Source organism: Adiantum capillus-veneris, chromosome 19, assembly GCF_014529385.1.
Source record: "Adiantum capillus-veneris isolate H3 chromosome 19, ASM1452938v2, whole genome shotgun sequence".
In the NCBI taxonomy this organism is placed as follows: Eukaryota; Viridiplantae; Streptophyta; class Polypodiopsida; order Polypodiales; family Pteridaceae; genus Adiantum; species Adiantum capillus-veneris.
The window spans coordinates 120,031,894-120,048,230 of record NC_140949.1 but is presented as its reverse complement, the minus strand read 5'-3'; the positions used below and the strand labels follow the sequence as shown (position 1 = coordinate 120,048,230).

General features: G+C 41.4%; 1 protein-coding gene across 1 annotated transcript; it reads right to left on the bottom strand.

Annotated features, from left to right (window-relative positions):
- Nucleotides 1-6,574: 6,574 nt before the first annotated feature.
- LOC147434749 (uncharacterized) lies at nt 6,575-7,176 on the bottom strand. Its single transcript, XM_086489678.1, has one exon. It carries the CDS (start codon nt 7,174-7,176, stop codon nt 6,634-6,636), a length of 543 nt encoding a protein of 180 aa, XP_086345804.1. The 3' UTR covers nt 6,575-6,633.
- Between the last annotated feature and the right edge of the window lie 9,161 nt (nt 7,177-16,337).

Sequence of the window (16,337 nt, the reverse complement as noted above, 5' to 3'; positions counted from 1 at the left end):
TGCTTTCAATCTAGACATACGTGCTCCATTATACAATGGCGTATCAGCTTCACTTTTCATATCATCATAGATAAGCCTTTCTGAATCCATGATCGTCTCGATCATTTCATCAATCTCGGGCTCAAACATTGCCTCGTTGGGAATGTGCTCTGCATGATCATCCCCCGAGCTGTCAGAGGCTACATCTTGTGGCCTCACATATGCTGCTTGACCAAAGCGCCTGCGAACACATCTATTGGGTTGCAAGATTGCTGCTTGTTGGCCAGCGTTAGAGTCCGACGAGTTATAATTGGCAACAACTCGATCTATAATAGATGGATCGAACTCGCCAAATTCGCGAACGTGCTGCAAAGAAACACGTCTTTGTCCGTCGCACAGCATGCTTGCATTGATTACAAGGACATAAGACCCTCGTTGAGAGATAGGTGTTTCGGTTGGACGGTCCCACATCCTCGTCACTACTCATAATGAGGATAAAAATCTTATAACTTGGACAACAAATTTAATATTCTATTGGCATTCTTCGTCTTCTCTATCTCTCTCTATCTCTCTCTCTCTCTCTCTCTCTCTCTCTCTCTCTCTCTACTCACATTCTCTAGTCATGTCCAATCCCCGCACACCTCGGTCTAGAGGTGCACGGAGATCAGAACCACCGGTTATAATCTCGTCTTTATTGGTCAATACCTATATTTGTGGGTACAAGAAATCTACAGACCCACGTCTACATGATACTGCATGTAGTGGACAAAACCCCTTTGCCTCTTCTCTAGCTGTAGCACTTCACAGCATCTTAACATCTTTTCACAGTAGATCTTTTCACTTTTCGTCTAACTCTAAACCCTAAACCGTAAGTAATTCTTGCGTGGACTCGATCTAACGTAAATAAGCGCAAATCTAAATAAACGTAAATCTAACTAAAAATAAACCTAAATATAATTTAACGTAAGTCTACATCTAACCTAATCTTTAACGTCTTTTGGGATAGTTTCCTACGACGTTAAAACTCTCTTCTTCTTGTGTGTGTGTGTGTGTGTGTGGTAAACCTAAATAAACCTAAATAAACCTAAGTCTAATCTAATATAACATAAATCTAAATCTAACGTAAATTATGCTATATTAAAAACAAAGAACTAAACTAACAGGGATTATAAGAACCTTAAAACTGATTTAACACATAATTTTTCACATAACTCGGCAAGAGTTGGCATTCTCATCACTAAAGATGTGAGAGTTAACTTCCGGCGGTGACGCTGCCTCATCTCCATCCACATCTGACGACAGCAATTGGCCCTTTAGACCGTTCTTGCTCTTGTTACTAACTTTGAAGTTGCTGTTGAATGACTAGAGGTTGTCTAGATGGTCATTGTGTCGGGGATGTAGTGACTCTTGCCGCCCTGAAGATCCACCTTCTTCCCTATCTTCTGAAGACATTTCACCAGTACTTTTGGATCGACGGAGCCCACCATGAGTGAAGGCAGCAATACCCTATATTCGATTGAGGGCTTTCTTCACCCGCTTCATGCAGGCATCGCAGTCTATGGAGACCTAAATCTAATCTAATATAACGTAAATCTAAATCTTGCGTAAATAAACGTAAATCTAATTAAAAATAAACCTAAATCTAATCTAATTTAACTTAAATAAACCTAAATCTAATTTAACGTAAGTCTACATCTAACCTAATCTTTAACGTCTTTTAGGATAGTTTCCTACGACGTTATAACTCTCTTCTTCTTGTGTGTGTGTGCGTGTGTGGATGTGTGTGCCAATAAAAAGAGATAAATGGTATAACCTTTCTATCACCCATGCCAAGTATGATAGATTGGTTATGCCATTTCCCTCTTGAATAATAGGTCTTGAGTTCAACTCCTCGTCGGCTAGATCTTTAGGTCTTTTAATTTTAATTAGTTTCCTACGACGTTAAATTAGTTTCTTTCTCTTTCTCTCTCAATGTGTGTGCGTTTTTTTGTTTATGCATGTTTTCTCTCTCTTTTCTTCTCTCAATGTGTGCGTTTTTTTGTTTATGCATGTTCTTTCTTTCTTTTCCTCTCTCAATGTGTGCGTTTTTTGTTTATGCATGCTCTCTCTCTCTTTTCCTCTCTCAATGTGTGTGTGCATTCTTTGTTTATGTATGTGTGTGTGCGTTTTTGTTTATGTTTGTACTCTCTCTCTCTCTCTCTCTCTCTCTCTCTCTCAAAAACACTATGTGTGTGTGTGTGAGAGAGAGAGAGAGAGAGAGAGAGGGAGAGAGAAAGAGGGGAAGGGAACATGAGAGTGAGGAGAGGGAAGGAGCATACCTGGCTCTCCTTCCTCTCCTCGTGTGTGTGTGTGTGTGTGGAGAAGAGAGAGAGAGAGAGAGAGAGAGAGAGGGAGAGCGTTACCTGCTCCTTGCTTGAGGGCGCCGAAAAACTCAGATTTGAGATCTGAGTTTTTGGGCGCTCTCTGTTATTTTTTTAGCCCAGTCGGCGTCGCTATGAGTGTCGCAAATTTACAAGTAAATTTGCGACGCTCATAGCGACGCCGAGAATTTTTTTTTTGAGCGTCGCTAATATGAATAGCCTCTTGTAGTGAAGAAGAGGTGCTGCAGCCCCAGTCCATTCTCCGACATGAAGACAAGGTACTGAGAGGTGGTAAGATTATCCGATGCTATCTTATTAAGTTTAAGAACTATCCTTTTGAAGATGCCAGATGGATGCAAGGCATACAATTAAAGGATAACGTAATCTTTGTCAATGCTTACAATGCTTCCCTAGAGTAAGCAACTGTACAAATGAACAATGTGAAACAATGTTTAAAATGAACAAAAGAGCAATGTGAAACAATGAGCTTCAAAGACCCTAAGGTTCAACCCATTAAGACTTCCAAAAAGCTTAGGTTCCAAAATCAAATGAAATGTTTAATGGTCAAACTCTAGGAAATTTGGATGCTTGTGGGAAGACTCAAAAGTCTCTCCACATCCCTATCAAGGAGGGGGCGAGCCTTATATGTAGGGATGAGAGAGAAACACACACACACACACACACACACTTGCAAGCTCCCTTTTACACAAAGGGCATAGTGGACACGTACATATCAGCTCCCTAGCCCAATTGCCCCCAAGGTGCATTCAAATCCTATTGGATGTCCATAGAGGTGGACCAATGAGAGAATTAGGCTAGAGTAAACTTAGTTTAATTTATTTTAAACAATTGATAAAAGAACCAATAGAAATTAAGCTCTAGAAGACTATTGGACAGTCTCCCAAGGGGTCCAACGACTATTCAACAGCCCAATGGTGATTCATATTGGCTAGAAGACTAAGAGGTCCAATGAGAGTTTAATTGCATTATTTAAATACCTAAAGCTCTCACAAAAGGGAAAGGAGGACACATGTCACAAGGCTATCACTTATGCTTCTTAATTGTCATTGTCTAAGCTTTGCAGGGGCCAATAGGATACCAGCATGAGTAAAAAGCAAGAGGGGTTGACAAGGCATTAACACACACACACACACACACACACACACACACACACACACCACATCTCATGTGTAAAGAAAAGAAGACTATCTCTCCTTCTCAAGCTTTAATGGAAAGCTCATCATCTACTCCAAGCTTGTGAAAAGGGAGGCCTACACCAACAACTCTTGGCTTTGTGATGCAGATCCAACCAAGAGCCAAGCTGCAATGCGTGCTCATCTCCTCTACCATGCTAATTACTAAGCTATGCTAAGCTATTATGAGTAATCATGCGAGGATACATACGTCTTTCTCATAAGAATACTCCTTCTTCCTCTCGATCTACTCTTATATTCCACTAGCTCTCACCATCTTCGAAGGTGTGTGAGGTCTTGGGTCTGAGATCGTGAGGGAATTGATGTTGTGTTTTCAAGTGTAAGCTTGGTGCTTGAAGCTTCCATCTTCATTGCACTAGCAGGTTATTGAAGGAACACAAAGTATTGTATTGTAAAATGTCTTCCTTGATGGGGGAAACCTATAATACAAAGCCTTTTGGAGGGGGACCGCCGACTCCATGCAAATCCGGTCCTCAATTGTCGTCAATAGCTTAATTTCTCTCTCTTTTTGAAGTATTGTTCATGCCTATCTAACTAGGTGTTATTCTTCTATTGCTCTCACCATCCAAGCACTCTTGCTATGCTCATTAGGAATCTATTCTAATGAAATGATCACTATGTCTATGTTATTTTCCGCTACACACAAGTTACTAGACCATTAAATGTTGCAAGATTTTGCCCATTTGATGAAACGATTTGCTTGGGCTTGTCCCATCGTACTTTTGACTTGCTAAAGATGACGACTCTTGGCATCTTTTGTGAGGCTTTTTCACTTTTGATGAAATCATTTGCTTGGGCTTGTCCCATGATTATTTTTGACTTGCTAAAGATGTACAATCTTGGCCTTCTTAGTACTCTTCAAAATCAATGAAGCATTGTTATATCAAAATGCAGGTTGCCTAGTAGAACCGAGATATATCTACCCTTGCTTTGAATACTATTTCGTTGTGAAATTGGATCATGATCTATAGTTATTGGAGTTACAACCCCAACATGACAATTAATAACCTTGGAATCACCCACATTGGCAGCATACACACTCGCACCATCAATATCTATGGTTGTCAATGCGGTTGAATCACCTCTGCACACTGATGTAGAATTGCTCCATCAATATATAAATTATCTATAATTGCTAAGGAAGGGTCTATTCGAAATTCTAGCTTGCCAAAAAGGAAAGAGACGGTTGGGCTTTATCTCATAGACACCATAGGACCTCTCACATTTGCAAAGATTGTACCAGGAAGCTCTAAAATTACAAGGATGCAACACCGTTCCAAGAGAGTTTTCTCTTCTAGAGAAGAACTAGCATATATGGTACCCTTCAGAAAAATTGTAGGAAATTTAAAAAATAGTTGTATGCTCTTCCTGTTTGTGTAGAAAGAAAAGGGGAATGACCTTCAAAATGAAAATGGGAGTCACAACTTCAAACTGTAACGCTAACCACCAGTTCAAAATGCTAAAGAAGAGGTTGGCCAAGGAGGAAACGCGTAGGATGAGAGAGGGGGCAAGAAGTACATGCGCAAGGTAGAGTTGATAGTGTAGATTGAGTAGGCTAAGAACAGTCTCTCTTTACTGCACGTAAGCTATCCTAAGAGTTGTGATGATCAACTAAGAGTCTAAGAGATAAGAGGCCCAAAATAAGATTAACGAGTCCTATTTACAGGCGTCACCACTAAGGTTCTGACTAAATGTTCCGCTAGCGTAAAATGTGAAACTAGCAAAAAAGTGTCACACCTTCATACAAAACTATTCTCACTCTTCACAAAGGGAAGGCCTCCCATGTTAGAACTGAGACATAGCTATTCGAGAATATTATATGTAAATTATTGGCACCTCAAAATCAACATTATAGGGATTGACCTAGACAAGTTATATTTGTCACGCTTTTCCCATCAAGTGTGCATGAGGACGAATTGTACAAAGCTGTCTTGGAGATTGGTGCCGGGGTAACCGTTGACGACGCAGGCGGAGATGACGTCGTTGAGATAAAAGCGAATGGCGGAGGCCTGGTACGACGCAGGTCCGTCGTAGCCGTTGCGGATCTCTACGCGGCAGGTGGCCATGTCAGTCTGGAAGGATGTGTGGGCCTGCACAACTAAGTCGCTGCTACCGTCGGAGAATTGGTTGCTTATCAGATTTTGGCAGTCTTCGAGGAGCGGGCTGTCGCCCCCATCGCAGGTCACGTCTGCCATCGCCTGCCACTGAAGAACCCACAGTAGTATCACCGTCATCAGCGTTACCGCCTGCACAGTAATGAGGTGTTGCGCCTTCATTGCCGCCATTTTAATGGCGCTGCACCTATCTTTGTGATTTTTCTTGAAGACTAGCTGCTGCTGCTGCGCTAAATCTACTGCTGTATGATGCTGCTGTCAAAATTCTCTTCTACTTCTTCTTCGTCTTTTCTCTCACTCTCTCGTTCTCTTATAACAATCCTTGGTGAGAAGATCTATGAAGAGGACCTTCCAACGAATTACCAACACAAAGAAATCCCTTGCAATATTTTTGGCGATGTTTGCTAGAATTCTGTCCAAGTTTGCCGGTTGTATCGAGGCAAGCTTATCAAGATCTTTAATATTCAACTCATCTAAACCCATTGCCCCACCGCTTTGAGCTACACATTTGCCTCAGCTTATAACAATCATGCCACTTGAAAATTCAATAATGTCCTAGGACAAGGAAAAACAATAGTATGATTGGTTGAAGAAGCCTTGAGCAGAGCAGCCGGTCAAGAGCAAGAGCGTAGGGGGGACAATCCACCAAGGATAGCCTCTGTTGCTTTGTGGGACAGAGTCGTGCTACATTCACGAAGAACAGAGAACTTCCTCAACAAAATGACCTTCAAAGTTGCCCTTTTTTTGCTCCCAACAAAGCAGTGAAGGTTATGTTAACAGAGGAAAGGAGACAAAATTACAACCATGGGATACCTGCAGACCATGCCCCGGCACCATATCACTTCCACGGAGACTCTCCCTTTACAAAACCGACTCGTTCCATTATATATCCTTTGACTAGTTACAAAACAACTAAAGCCGATCATACACAACCCGATCATACAATACATCCTTTCATGATATTCTTCAATCTTTCAGAGAATCTATCATTCCTTGTATCTTTTCCATGAAGCTACCGGCTTTGGAAATGACCTCGAACGCCGCCCGGGAGGAATCCTGATTAGCAGCCAACATGTTCCTAATTTTTGCTAGCTTTCTCTTATTAATGGGGAGTTCCAGATCTTCAGCCTCCATTGTCTGGTGTGCTTTTTCCGCGTCTTTAATTATCGAGTTCCTGAGATAGTAGAGGTTGGCTTCGTTGATTTTTGTTTTGAACACTTGTAGATTGAAATCCACAAACATCGCTTTCAGGCTAGGAGCCTGGTAAGCCACATTAAACACATCACTGTTTCTCAATTTCCAGATAATCCATAGAAATTCAGCCCTAGTTCGGTTCCAATAGCAGGACAAAATGCCTTTAGAGTCTCCCCGTAGTAGCAGTTGCCTCCAAGAGACTGTTTTTTTTCGAACAAAATTTATAGGAGACAAAATAATAGCAGACTGCGGACATCTTAAAAATAAATGAAATATAGACTCCACTTCTACATTGCATCTGAGACAGATCCCCATGGATATCCCTGCATCGAGGCTTTTCTCCCCACTCCACAGGACTTTGTGGAGTATAAGCCAAAGGAGGACCGATTTCTTGGGTTGAATTGACGTGTCCCACATCTTCTTAAATTTGAATATCCACTGCTTGCTGTCCAGGCTGACGTTCCACCGTCTGTTCAATGTGCTATGCAATGAGAGAGTGATGTCTCCAAGATCCAATTGTGGGCCATGTTGGAGTTTGAATCCACCTTTCCATCCAAAGGCACTAAGTGGGACACATTCTTTAACTGAGAGCTTCCATAGCTCTGAACTAGGGAAAACCTCAAGTCTCGATAAAATGAGTGTGAGTTCCCATGGCTGAAGGGAAAAATGGGGAAGAAGTTCCTCAGCTAATTTCCATCTGTGTAATTGCCCATTCCAAAGAACTCGCCAAGTGGTGATTCCTTTGTTGTGACATCGAAGTGCCGTCCTTCTCTGTTATTGGCGATAGGGGTTTGAGGGGAGAGAGGCCACCAAATGGAGTGGAATTGCCAAACAACATTAGACCTGTTGTTTGACCAGAAGACTGACAGATCAACCCTTGCCCTATTCCACACACCCCAAAGAGATACAGGAAGGTCTGACCCTTTAGACTTGATGGGAAATGGCCCAAAAAAAATAGTGATCCAGCTCAGTTTTTGCGAGGCTTCCAATTGGCCAGAGCGAAGCTATTTATTTTCTTGAACAGGAAGAGAGCCCATTCTTGGCTAGTATCTGAAGAGCACAGATGAGGACTTTGAATGCTATTTTATATGTCCATTTTTTAATATTTTTTACTCCTAGACCCCCTTTTACTACTAGAAGACAAAAAATATCCCACCGATCTTTGGCTGCAGCTTTCTTAAGAGTTGGCTAGTATTGCTTGGATAGTCGAGTTGATGGTCTTAAAGTCCTCGCTACCATATTCTTAAAATGAGGGGTTTGGGGTTGACAATGAAGCATAGTAGCAGCGTAGATACTTAATCACTGGCCGTTGGAAAAGCTCGAGCTATGCTCTAAATTGGCTATATGAGTACAACTTTCCCTTTTTCCTTTCTGGTGATCATCATCCATAGTTGTTGGACCTTTGGTGGTTGATTTGGTGGTCCTTCATCGTGCCCTCCTTTCTTAGTCTGGATTTATGGTTTATCAAATGGCGAGTTTGATGGACCCTCCATGCTTGAATTGGGCTAAGTGCCTCCTTGATTAGATGCAGTCCATCGGCTTCCACGAAACTACAGTCAAGCTCCTAGGGAAACCCAATACAAGATGTGAAGTTGTGGTTGCTTAAAGTAGGAGGAGAACATGAACTTGTTGTTGCTGCCAAAAAAAAAACAAGGGCCATGACGAAGAGGCGATGGACTATTGTTGCTGGATACAACAAGAAGGCAAAATCCTTTTATGTAAGATGAGCCATGTCGATAAAGATTTCGAGGTTACAACAATGGTTAGACTCAATGAGAGAGAGAGAGAGAGAGAGAGAGAGAGAGAGAGAGAGAGAGAGAGAGAGAGCAATAGCAATAGAGCCATGTCAATGAGAGTGGCATCGACCCGGATTAGCAGTGACTACTCGAGGACTGGGGGGGGGAGGGGGTCACTACAACAAAAGAAAAAACGATCGTGTGGGTTCAATATTAGGGATTCTATTATTCAATATTTTCTCACATTTTCATAGATAGAAGGGTGTTGAAAAATGGATCTTGATTTTTTTTAAAAGATTGAATAGGAAAAGGGTCCCTTTTATTCGTGAGCTTTAATGCACTCGATATATAGAATCTACTTATGGTTGACCCCTCCCCCCCCCCCCCCCCGCCCAAAAAGCGAAACTAGCTATAGCCAACGGATGAGTCGAGATAAGAGATCGAACAAGCCTTCATTCTCTTTGACACTGATTGATCACAAGGAGCTTTAATCCGATTCCTATATAAGAAAACTAGAGCAAGATAGTAGAAAGGTTTAATTTTCCTAGTTAAAAATAGCTAAATTATGCTTCTCAACCTAAGAACTTTGTTTGCCAGGTAACTTGAGGCTTTAAGTAGTTAATTTGACATGCTAACTAAGAATCCTACATTTTTGTTGTATAGTAATCCTAATCATATCATTTTGTTATATAGCAATTATACTCATCATACATGCTTCTCTGAAATAAAAATCCATTAATTGAAAGATGTAAAGGAATCTTTCAAGTACAAATGTAACCTCTTCCTTCTCCTCCTCTCTTCTTCCATTGTTTAGTACCACCACCCCCCCCCCCCCCCCCCCCCCCCCCCCCACCCCCACGCACCCACCCCCACCCCCAACGTTGTTTTTGGCATACATCAACCAAAGCATGCTTGACCAGGACTCCTTTGATCTTAAACAACCATGGGTAGGGATATCTTGGTGAATTCTCTTATCTAATATGCCCATGCTTTACATAAGGCCTACAAGGGCCTTTTGAAAGTTTATGTTGGATAGACAAAAGAACCATTCATATTGAATTGATGACATAATGATTGTATTAGATTTTGAGATGGAGATGGAGGATTACATCATTTGCATAGTGGCCATCTACAGACTCAAACAAGGAAGGTGGAATTAAATGTTGAAAAGTGATATTCATCACATGTGGGAAAAAGGTCAAGCATCATGTGGTTATACAAAATAGCATGTGACTATTGAGAAGCATGTGTTAGGGAAATCCATGTAGTAAGGTGCATGCTTAGTATGCTTGGCTTTTGGGGCTTGGTCATGTATTAAGTGTAAGCTAACAGTTTACCCGAACAAACACCCTCGTAAGTTGAAGCTTACACGATGTGCATGGATACTAATAGAGGAGGTTAATATGGGTCACTTAAAGTAATTGTACATGACTCATAAGATGAATCTAATGCAAAAGAGGGTAGGTCTTACCTCCAAAATTTGGGTTTTGGGTAGTGTCGAAAACCCATTACAATACATCAACATAATAGATAGTGTTGGCATCCCCTTCTTCTTATTCTTCTTCTTCCACAACGTGTACTTTAACTTTGGAATATTTGGGATTTCTTTGATTCTTAGCATTGTCTTTGAAGAAACACTGGTTGGGTGCATGTCCCTTCTTATTGGTGGACATAGTGCTTGTATACATGCAAATACAAAGGGACAATGGTTTGTTCAAAATACAAAAATACTTACAGTGTGAATGCATGGCTTGGTGCCATGAATGGTTTTTAACTTTTTAGTTGTAGGGCCGTGAATGCTTGATGTGTTTTTGGAACTCATTTGCCAAACCAGTTTAGTGCTTGAAGTGCTCAAAGCTTGAAGTGTTTTGAGTATCTTGAATGCTCAATGCGCTTGAATGATCCTTGAATACTTATTTGAAGCTCAAATACACAGTGTGGTGGTGATGATCTCTTGGTGCCTTGGAGTCCTTGGGAGCTCTTATGATGCCTTGCTTTGTGAACTTGGGCTTGGTCAAGAGTTTTAAGCCGTGGGAGCATGGGTTTGTTAGGACCAAACAATTGACTTGGTGAGAATGAGATTTTCCAAAAGTAAACTTAATGTTCAATTGTCAATAAAGCCAAGATCTACAAGTGGCAATAGCCTGTAGGTGATGATGGGCGAGTTGATGGCATTGAAGAGTTGTGGGCAAATATGTTGTAGATGCAAGGGGTTGTGGGTGGTTGAGAGCAAGTCGAGCAAGTATGGACCATGAGCCTATGGATGTTTAAATTCTATGTGAGGAGATGTGGGCTACAACATAGAAGCATGGGTCCATCAGTGGGGTTAGCACAGAGCATGGGATAGCCAAAAGAGGGATCTTGGGGTAGGCGAAAGAGGCTTCAACAAATGGTTGAGCCTTTGAGGCAAGTAGCAGGGCAAGCTAAACAAAGTAATGAGCAGCAGACAATGATGTCGATGACAAGCAAGAGTAGGAGCCAATAGTAAGGCAAGGCAGAAAAGGTAGCTTCATACAGGTCACTTTGAACAGTGTGGGAATTGTCAGCCTCAGCTTTAAGTTCACGGGGTCCTAACCATGGGATCAAGGACTCTTGTGCAAAATCAAGGGTGCTCATAGATCTTGTTTGTTGATGGATAAAAACTAAACTCGAGATCCCAAGCTTAGTTTTTATGGTGGAATCCACAAAAACGGAACTTCGGATCCCAATTTTAGTTTTTATGTCAATATCCCAAGTTTACCTCACATTGATCTGGAATCACATCTAATTCAACCAAGGGCATGTGGGCATGTTGGTCAAGTCCTCTGCTCCTCAACCTAGTGATGAGGGTTCAAAACCCGACAGAGAAGTGAGGGCGTCTCGAGATTAGATCCCTCGTAGGTCCACGTGACAGGCCTCCCAAGATTAGCTTAAAAAATTTAAACTTGGGATCCTGAGTTTAGATTTAATTGATCAATGGTTCAGATCATTCGCCTTCCTGCCTTTCAATTGGGACCATTGATCCCATGGTTAGGGACACTGTGGCACGTAAAAGGGAGGCAATGCCGGTGCATGTGTTGTGGATGCACCTTTTGTGGGCTAGTAGTCAGAGATGGCATGGGGCTCCGGCGTTCAAGGCTGCAAACTTCTGCATATCAAAGCTCGCATGTGGGGTTTTCTTTCTCTTTTTGGTTTGCTTTGGAGGGGGTGTATCCCACATTTCATTGCACACAAACACACACATGAAAAAAACACGCTTAATGGTCCACACACACACACACACACACACACACACACACACACACACACAAAACCATAACACACTTAGTCACTGGGCAATAAGCAAAAATAAAATTCAAAAATGGCCTTGAAGCCGGGACCTAGAAGTGACAAGGTACGGATCTTTGTGTCCAAGAAATGCATGCTGAGTGCTCGTATGGGCCCCTCTTTACACACACATGTCTATGTCTTCTCCTCTTTGGTGGGTGCTGATACTCCTTTGCTCCCTTCCCCTTTGAGGATGGAGACATGGCCCTGCAAGATGCACTCATGAATGGACTCCTTCAAGGTGAAGGGAAAAAAAATATTCACAATGTTTTGGTGTCTTCCTTCATGCCTGGGAAGTCCGTCTAGCACATCTCTTAGCCCTGGTCTTGGAGCATCAACCTTCTCTAGTAGATCTATGCTACAAGGCCCTCATTCTTATGCTCAAGCAGTTTAGTCCAACCTACCCCAAATCTTCAAGCCTCTCAATAGTTCTTGCAGGATGACCTGTTCAAATCCTTGTCACCTCAACCACATGGACCATAAATAAATACGCTCATTCACCCTCTCACCTTGTAGAGATATCTATAGATAAATCATAATCCCCCCTTTCTTAATGACTAAATTTCTTCTATTTCTAATGTCTGGCAGAATGTTGAGAATCATCCTCAAATCCTTGAGGTTAATGAGAGTCATCCCCGAAAACAAAATGGTTGTGCTAATTCTCATTCTAATTTGAAGAGTCTTGTTGTTGAAGCTGAAAACAAAGAAGCTAGAGAAGATATGCCTAATGATAATCATGAAGATGCTGATAATAAAGGGCATCAGGCTCAGTTTCAGAATGAAGGGTAAGTCATTGTTGGGGCTGCTGATCTCAACAACTGGTTTAAACACCTAAAAGAGAGAGTGGTAATAGGAATGTGCCTTGAAATCAGACCTCCAATCAAACTCATAAAACAATGGATAGCGTGAGAATGGGAATCGAGTAATCTTTTACCCTCTCAGGTACGATACCTGCCTAGCAACTACTATCTCTTTTTCTTTGATGACTGTGAAAGTGACTTGCAAGTGATAAGTAGAGGGTAATGGCTAATTAGGAGCTCATTATGTTTGTTTTGAAGTGGCATAAAGGCTTTGATCCCAAGCTTGGGGTTCACCGTTCTACCCCCCTATATAACGTGCATTTGTTGGGTATTAAAAAAAAACCCTCTTTTAACATGTTTAAGTGAGTAAAATGACCCCTTATTTAGGAAATTTTCCCAAAATTCAATATAAAAACCCCTTATTTAAATGTATCTCTGTTAAATTGTCTACATTTTTTGTATTTTAAAGCCCCTCCTTTTGAACTCGCATTATACATTAACATGATTACATATTGCACCCCCCAAGATCCCAAGGGTAAGAAACCTTCCAAGGTTTGTGTGTGGGTTGAATTTCTAGATTACGCCAATGAATTCTTTTCCTGGCTCAAGCAGAGGGGTGCACAAATAGGTAAATTTTTAGGCCAAAAAACTACAAATGATATTAACCCCAAATGGGACCCACAATTACTCATAGGGTGGGCATTGATGCTCCTCTCAAAGAAACGATTCAAATCAAAGATCAAAGTGGATAGGTCCTACACATCCAAAAATGTTCCCAATGCTTTGTTTGATTGTCTAAAGTAGGGGCATTTAATTAAGGATTTCCATGATCTTGATAACACGGCTCAGAAGAAGGAAGCTGAAAAGAATAAAGGATGTAAAGAGAACAACCAAGGCTTCCAACAAGTCAACACAAGGGTCCAAGCTATAGAAACAAAACTCCAACAAGGGGAAAATCCTGTGGATATGTCAATAAGTTTGGGGCATTATTAGATGATCTTTTTGAACCATCTCTATTTGAGGAGGATAAGGATAAAGAGGACAAGGTTTCTTCATCTCAACTAGCCAAAGAAGACCAGGAAAGAGCATGCACGCCATCCTAATGCAGAGAAAATTCCTTCCCAAGTTGAACCTTTGGTCCCTCCTGAAAGCCCTAGCTATGGATAAGGCAAGAGGCATGTCTTCATATTCCAACATCTCAGATGATGGAGAGCCAGGTATTCTAGCTACTCAAATTCCCTCATCAACCCTTAGGATGGAAGACACCCCTCAAGTCACTCACCCTACCAATGATCCCATCTACAAAGAATTTCAAGAGCATGACAAGGTGGAACTTATAAATTTTCTCAATCACTTGTTAAATCAGTGGAAATTCTTATGACCCAAGCTAAATAGGAAACTCTTCATATTCCAGGTAGAAAACCTAAAATGAAAAAGAGAAAAGATATGATCTTAACAGAGCATCAATTCTATGGTTAAGCCTTCTAAATCCCAACTCAAGTTCCCTCACCAGCCCTCAGGATGGAAGACAAGCCACCCTACAGATGATCCCTTTTGCAAAGACCTTCAAGAGCATGACAAGGTGGAGCTTAATAAATATTCTTGATTTCTTGTTAACTTAATGGACATTCTTTTGACCCAAGATGAAGAGGAAACAGTGCGTATTCCAGGTAACAAACCTAAAAGAGAAAAAGAGAAAATCTATGATGCTGGCAATGTTACCGTATACACGTGGTAGTGATGTGTGTAAAAATACTTAGGACCACCAGGGCATTTTTTTCCCTCAATAGGAGGTTTTTTCCCCCCGTGAATTGTATATACACCCATCACTCTAGGGCTAACTTATCTTTTATAGTGCATTAAGAAATACATACTCTCTATTGTGTGCCTTGAGATTCTTCATCTTCTCCAAGTTGTGTGCCCTATTTCCCTGCAACCCTATTTTCAACTATTGGTATTAGACTAGTGTGTTACATACTCCCGAGCTTGATCACCAGCATCACTAGCACGTATTGGGTTCACTTCATTTCTCCTCTTTTTGGGCAATTTTCACATGAGGTGCAGGCACTCACCATGGATGACAACAACATAGATGTGGTCAAGATGTTTGCTGTTGAGGGTAAAGTGGATGGAGAAAATTAGTCAATGTGGGCTTACATGATGATGCACCATTTTTTGTGTAAAGTGCATTTGGAAATTTGTTTAGGGAATTGACGTACGTCCTTGTTATGTGGATACATGTGATGTTGAGGATGTTGTAGAATATGGTGGTAGGGTTACTACTTGTTGCAGAGCTATTTTCCCTACAACTAAGCAATCTCATTGGGATGCTAAAGATGCACAACCTCATGCATTGATTTCATTATTTGTGAATCACACTACTACTCATCAAATTTTCTCAGCTAAATAGAATTGGGATATTCTATGTGGTCTTTATAGAAGTGACAACGAGGCTAAAATTGCATTGTTGTGTAAAGAGTTGAAATCAAAGATTATGCATGAGGAAAATGACATGGACACTTTCATTTGCTGGTATCACGGATATTTATGAGAAACTCACTTCTAGAGTCAAAGTCTGTCATCAAATATCTAATATCTAATCAACCCAAATGATTTTCTCATATTAAACTGATCATTTAAATATGGGATCGATAATAAACGGGAACAAGGGTTAGAATATAGACATGTGCTTACGGATCTATCTCAACACGGGGCCAATGGTAAAGGGCCCCAAATTGAGTGATAATATGTCAAAGAGCAAGGTTAACTAATGAACCTTAAAAGACCTTAGGGTTAGCTTCATAAAGACCTCAAATGGTTAGTGTTAAAAGTCCTTTTGACCTTAAGCAAGCTAGGGTTGTGCTTGAGGTGAGAACCTTAAGCAAGCTAGGGTTGTACTTGAGGTGGGAACCCGACCTAAACTTAGGCAAGCTAGGGCTGTGCTTGAGGAGGGAACCGCAAGCTAGGGTTGTGCTTGAGGTGGGAACACCACCTAAGGTGCTTGTCATGCTTGATGACTAAGGTACTCGAGGTACCTGTCACATTTAATGAGGAAGTTGCTTGAGAATCTTCCTATGCATGGGGGGTAAGATGCTTGAGTCAAAAAGAGAACCTACTCACTTAATGAGGAAGCTGCTTGAGAAACTTCCTATGCATAAAAATCTCAAAGTTAGTGGAAATTCTAAAAGAGCACATGGGACACATGTCAGACTCTCACTAAGCTTAACCACATGGGTGTGTGAATGCTATTGGTTGGGCTAAAGAGGGGTCCAATGAGTTTCTACTTCCATCTAACAAACATCTAGATATTTTCAAGCTCTGTCTCTCTAAGGGATAAGGAGGACACTTGTCAGAAGACTACCCATGTACTTGATTGCATGCTGCATGTGATTGGCTAGGGGGAGAGGGGTCCAATGAGCTTGCAACATGCAACAGGGTCACAACTCGCCCAAAGCAAGGAGGGGGGGTGCTACAGGGATATACACCATCACACACACTCATTTAAGGGACCATTCTCACTTGGTGAAAGTTGAGGAACACCACCTCCTTATCCAAGCTTGTGAGAGTGAAAGCCTACACAACACTCTTGGCTATGGAGTGCTAATCCAAGCAAGAGTCATGATTAAATGCTTAA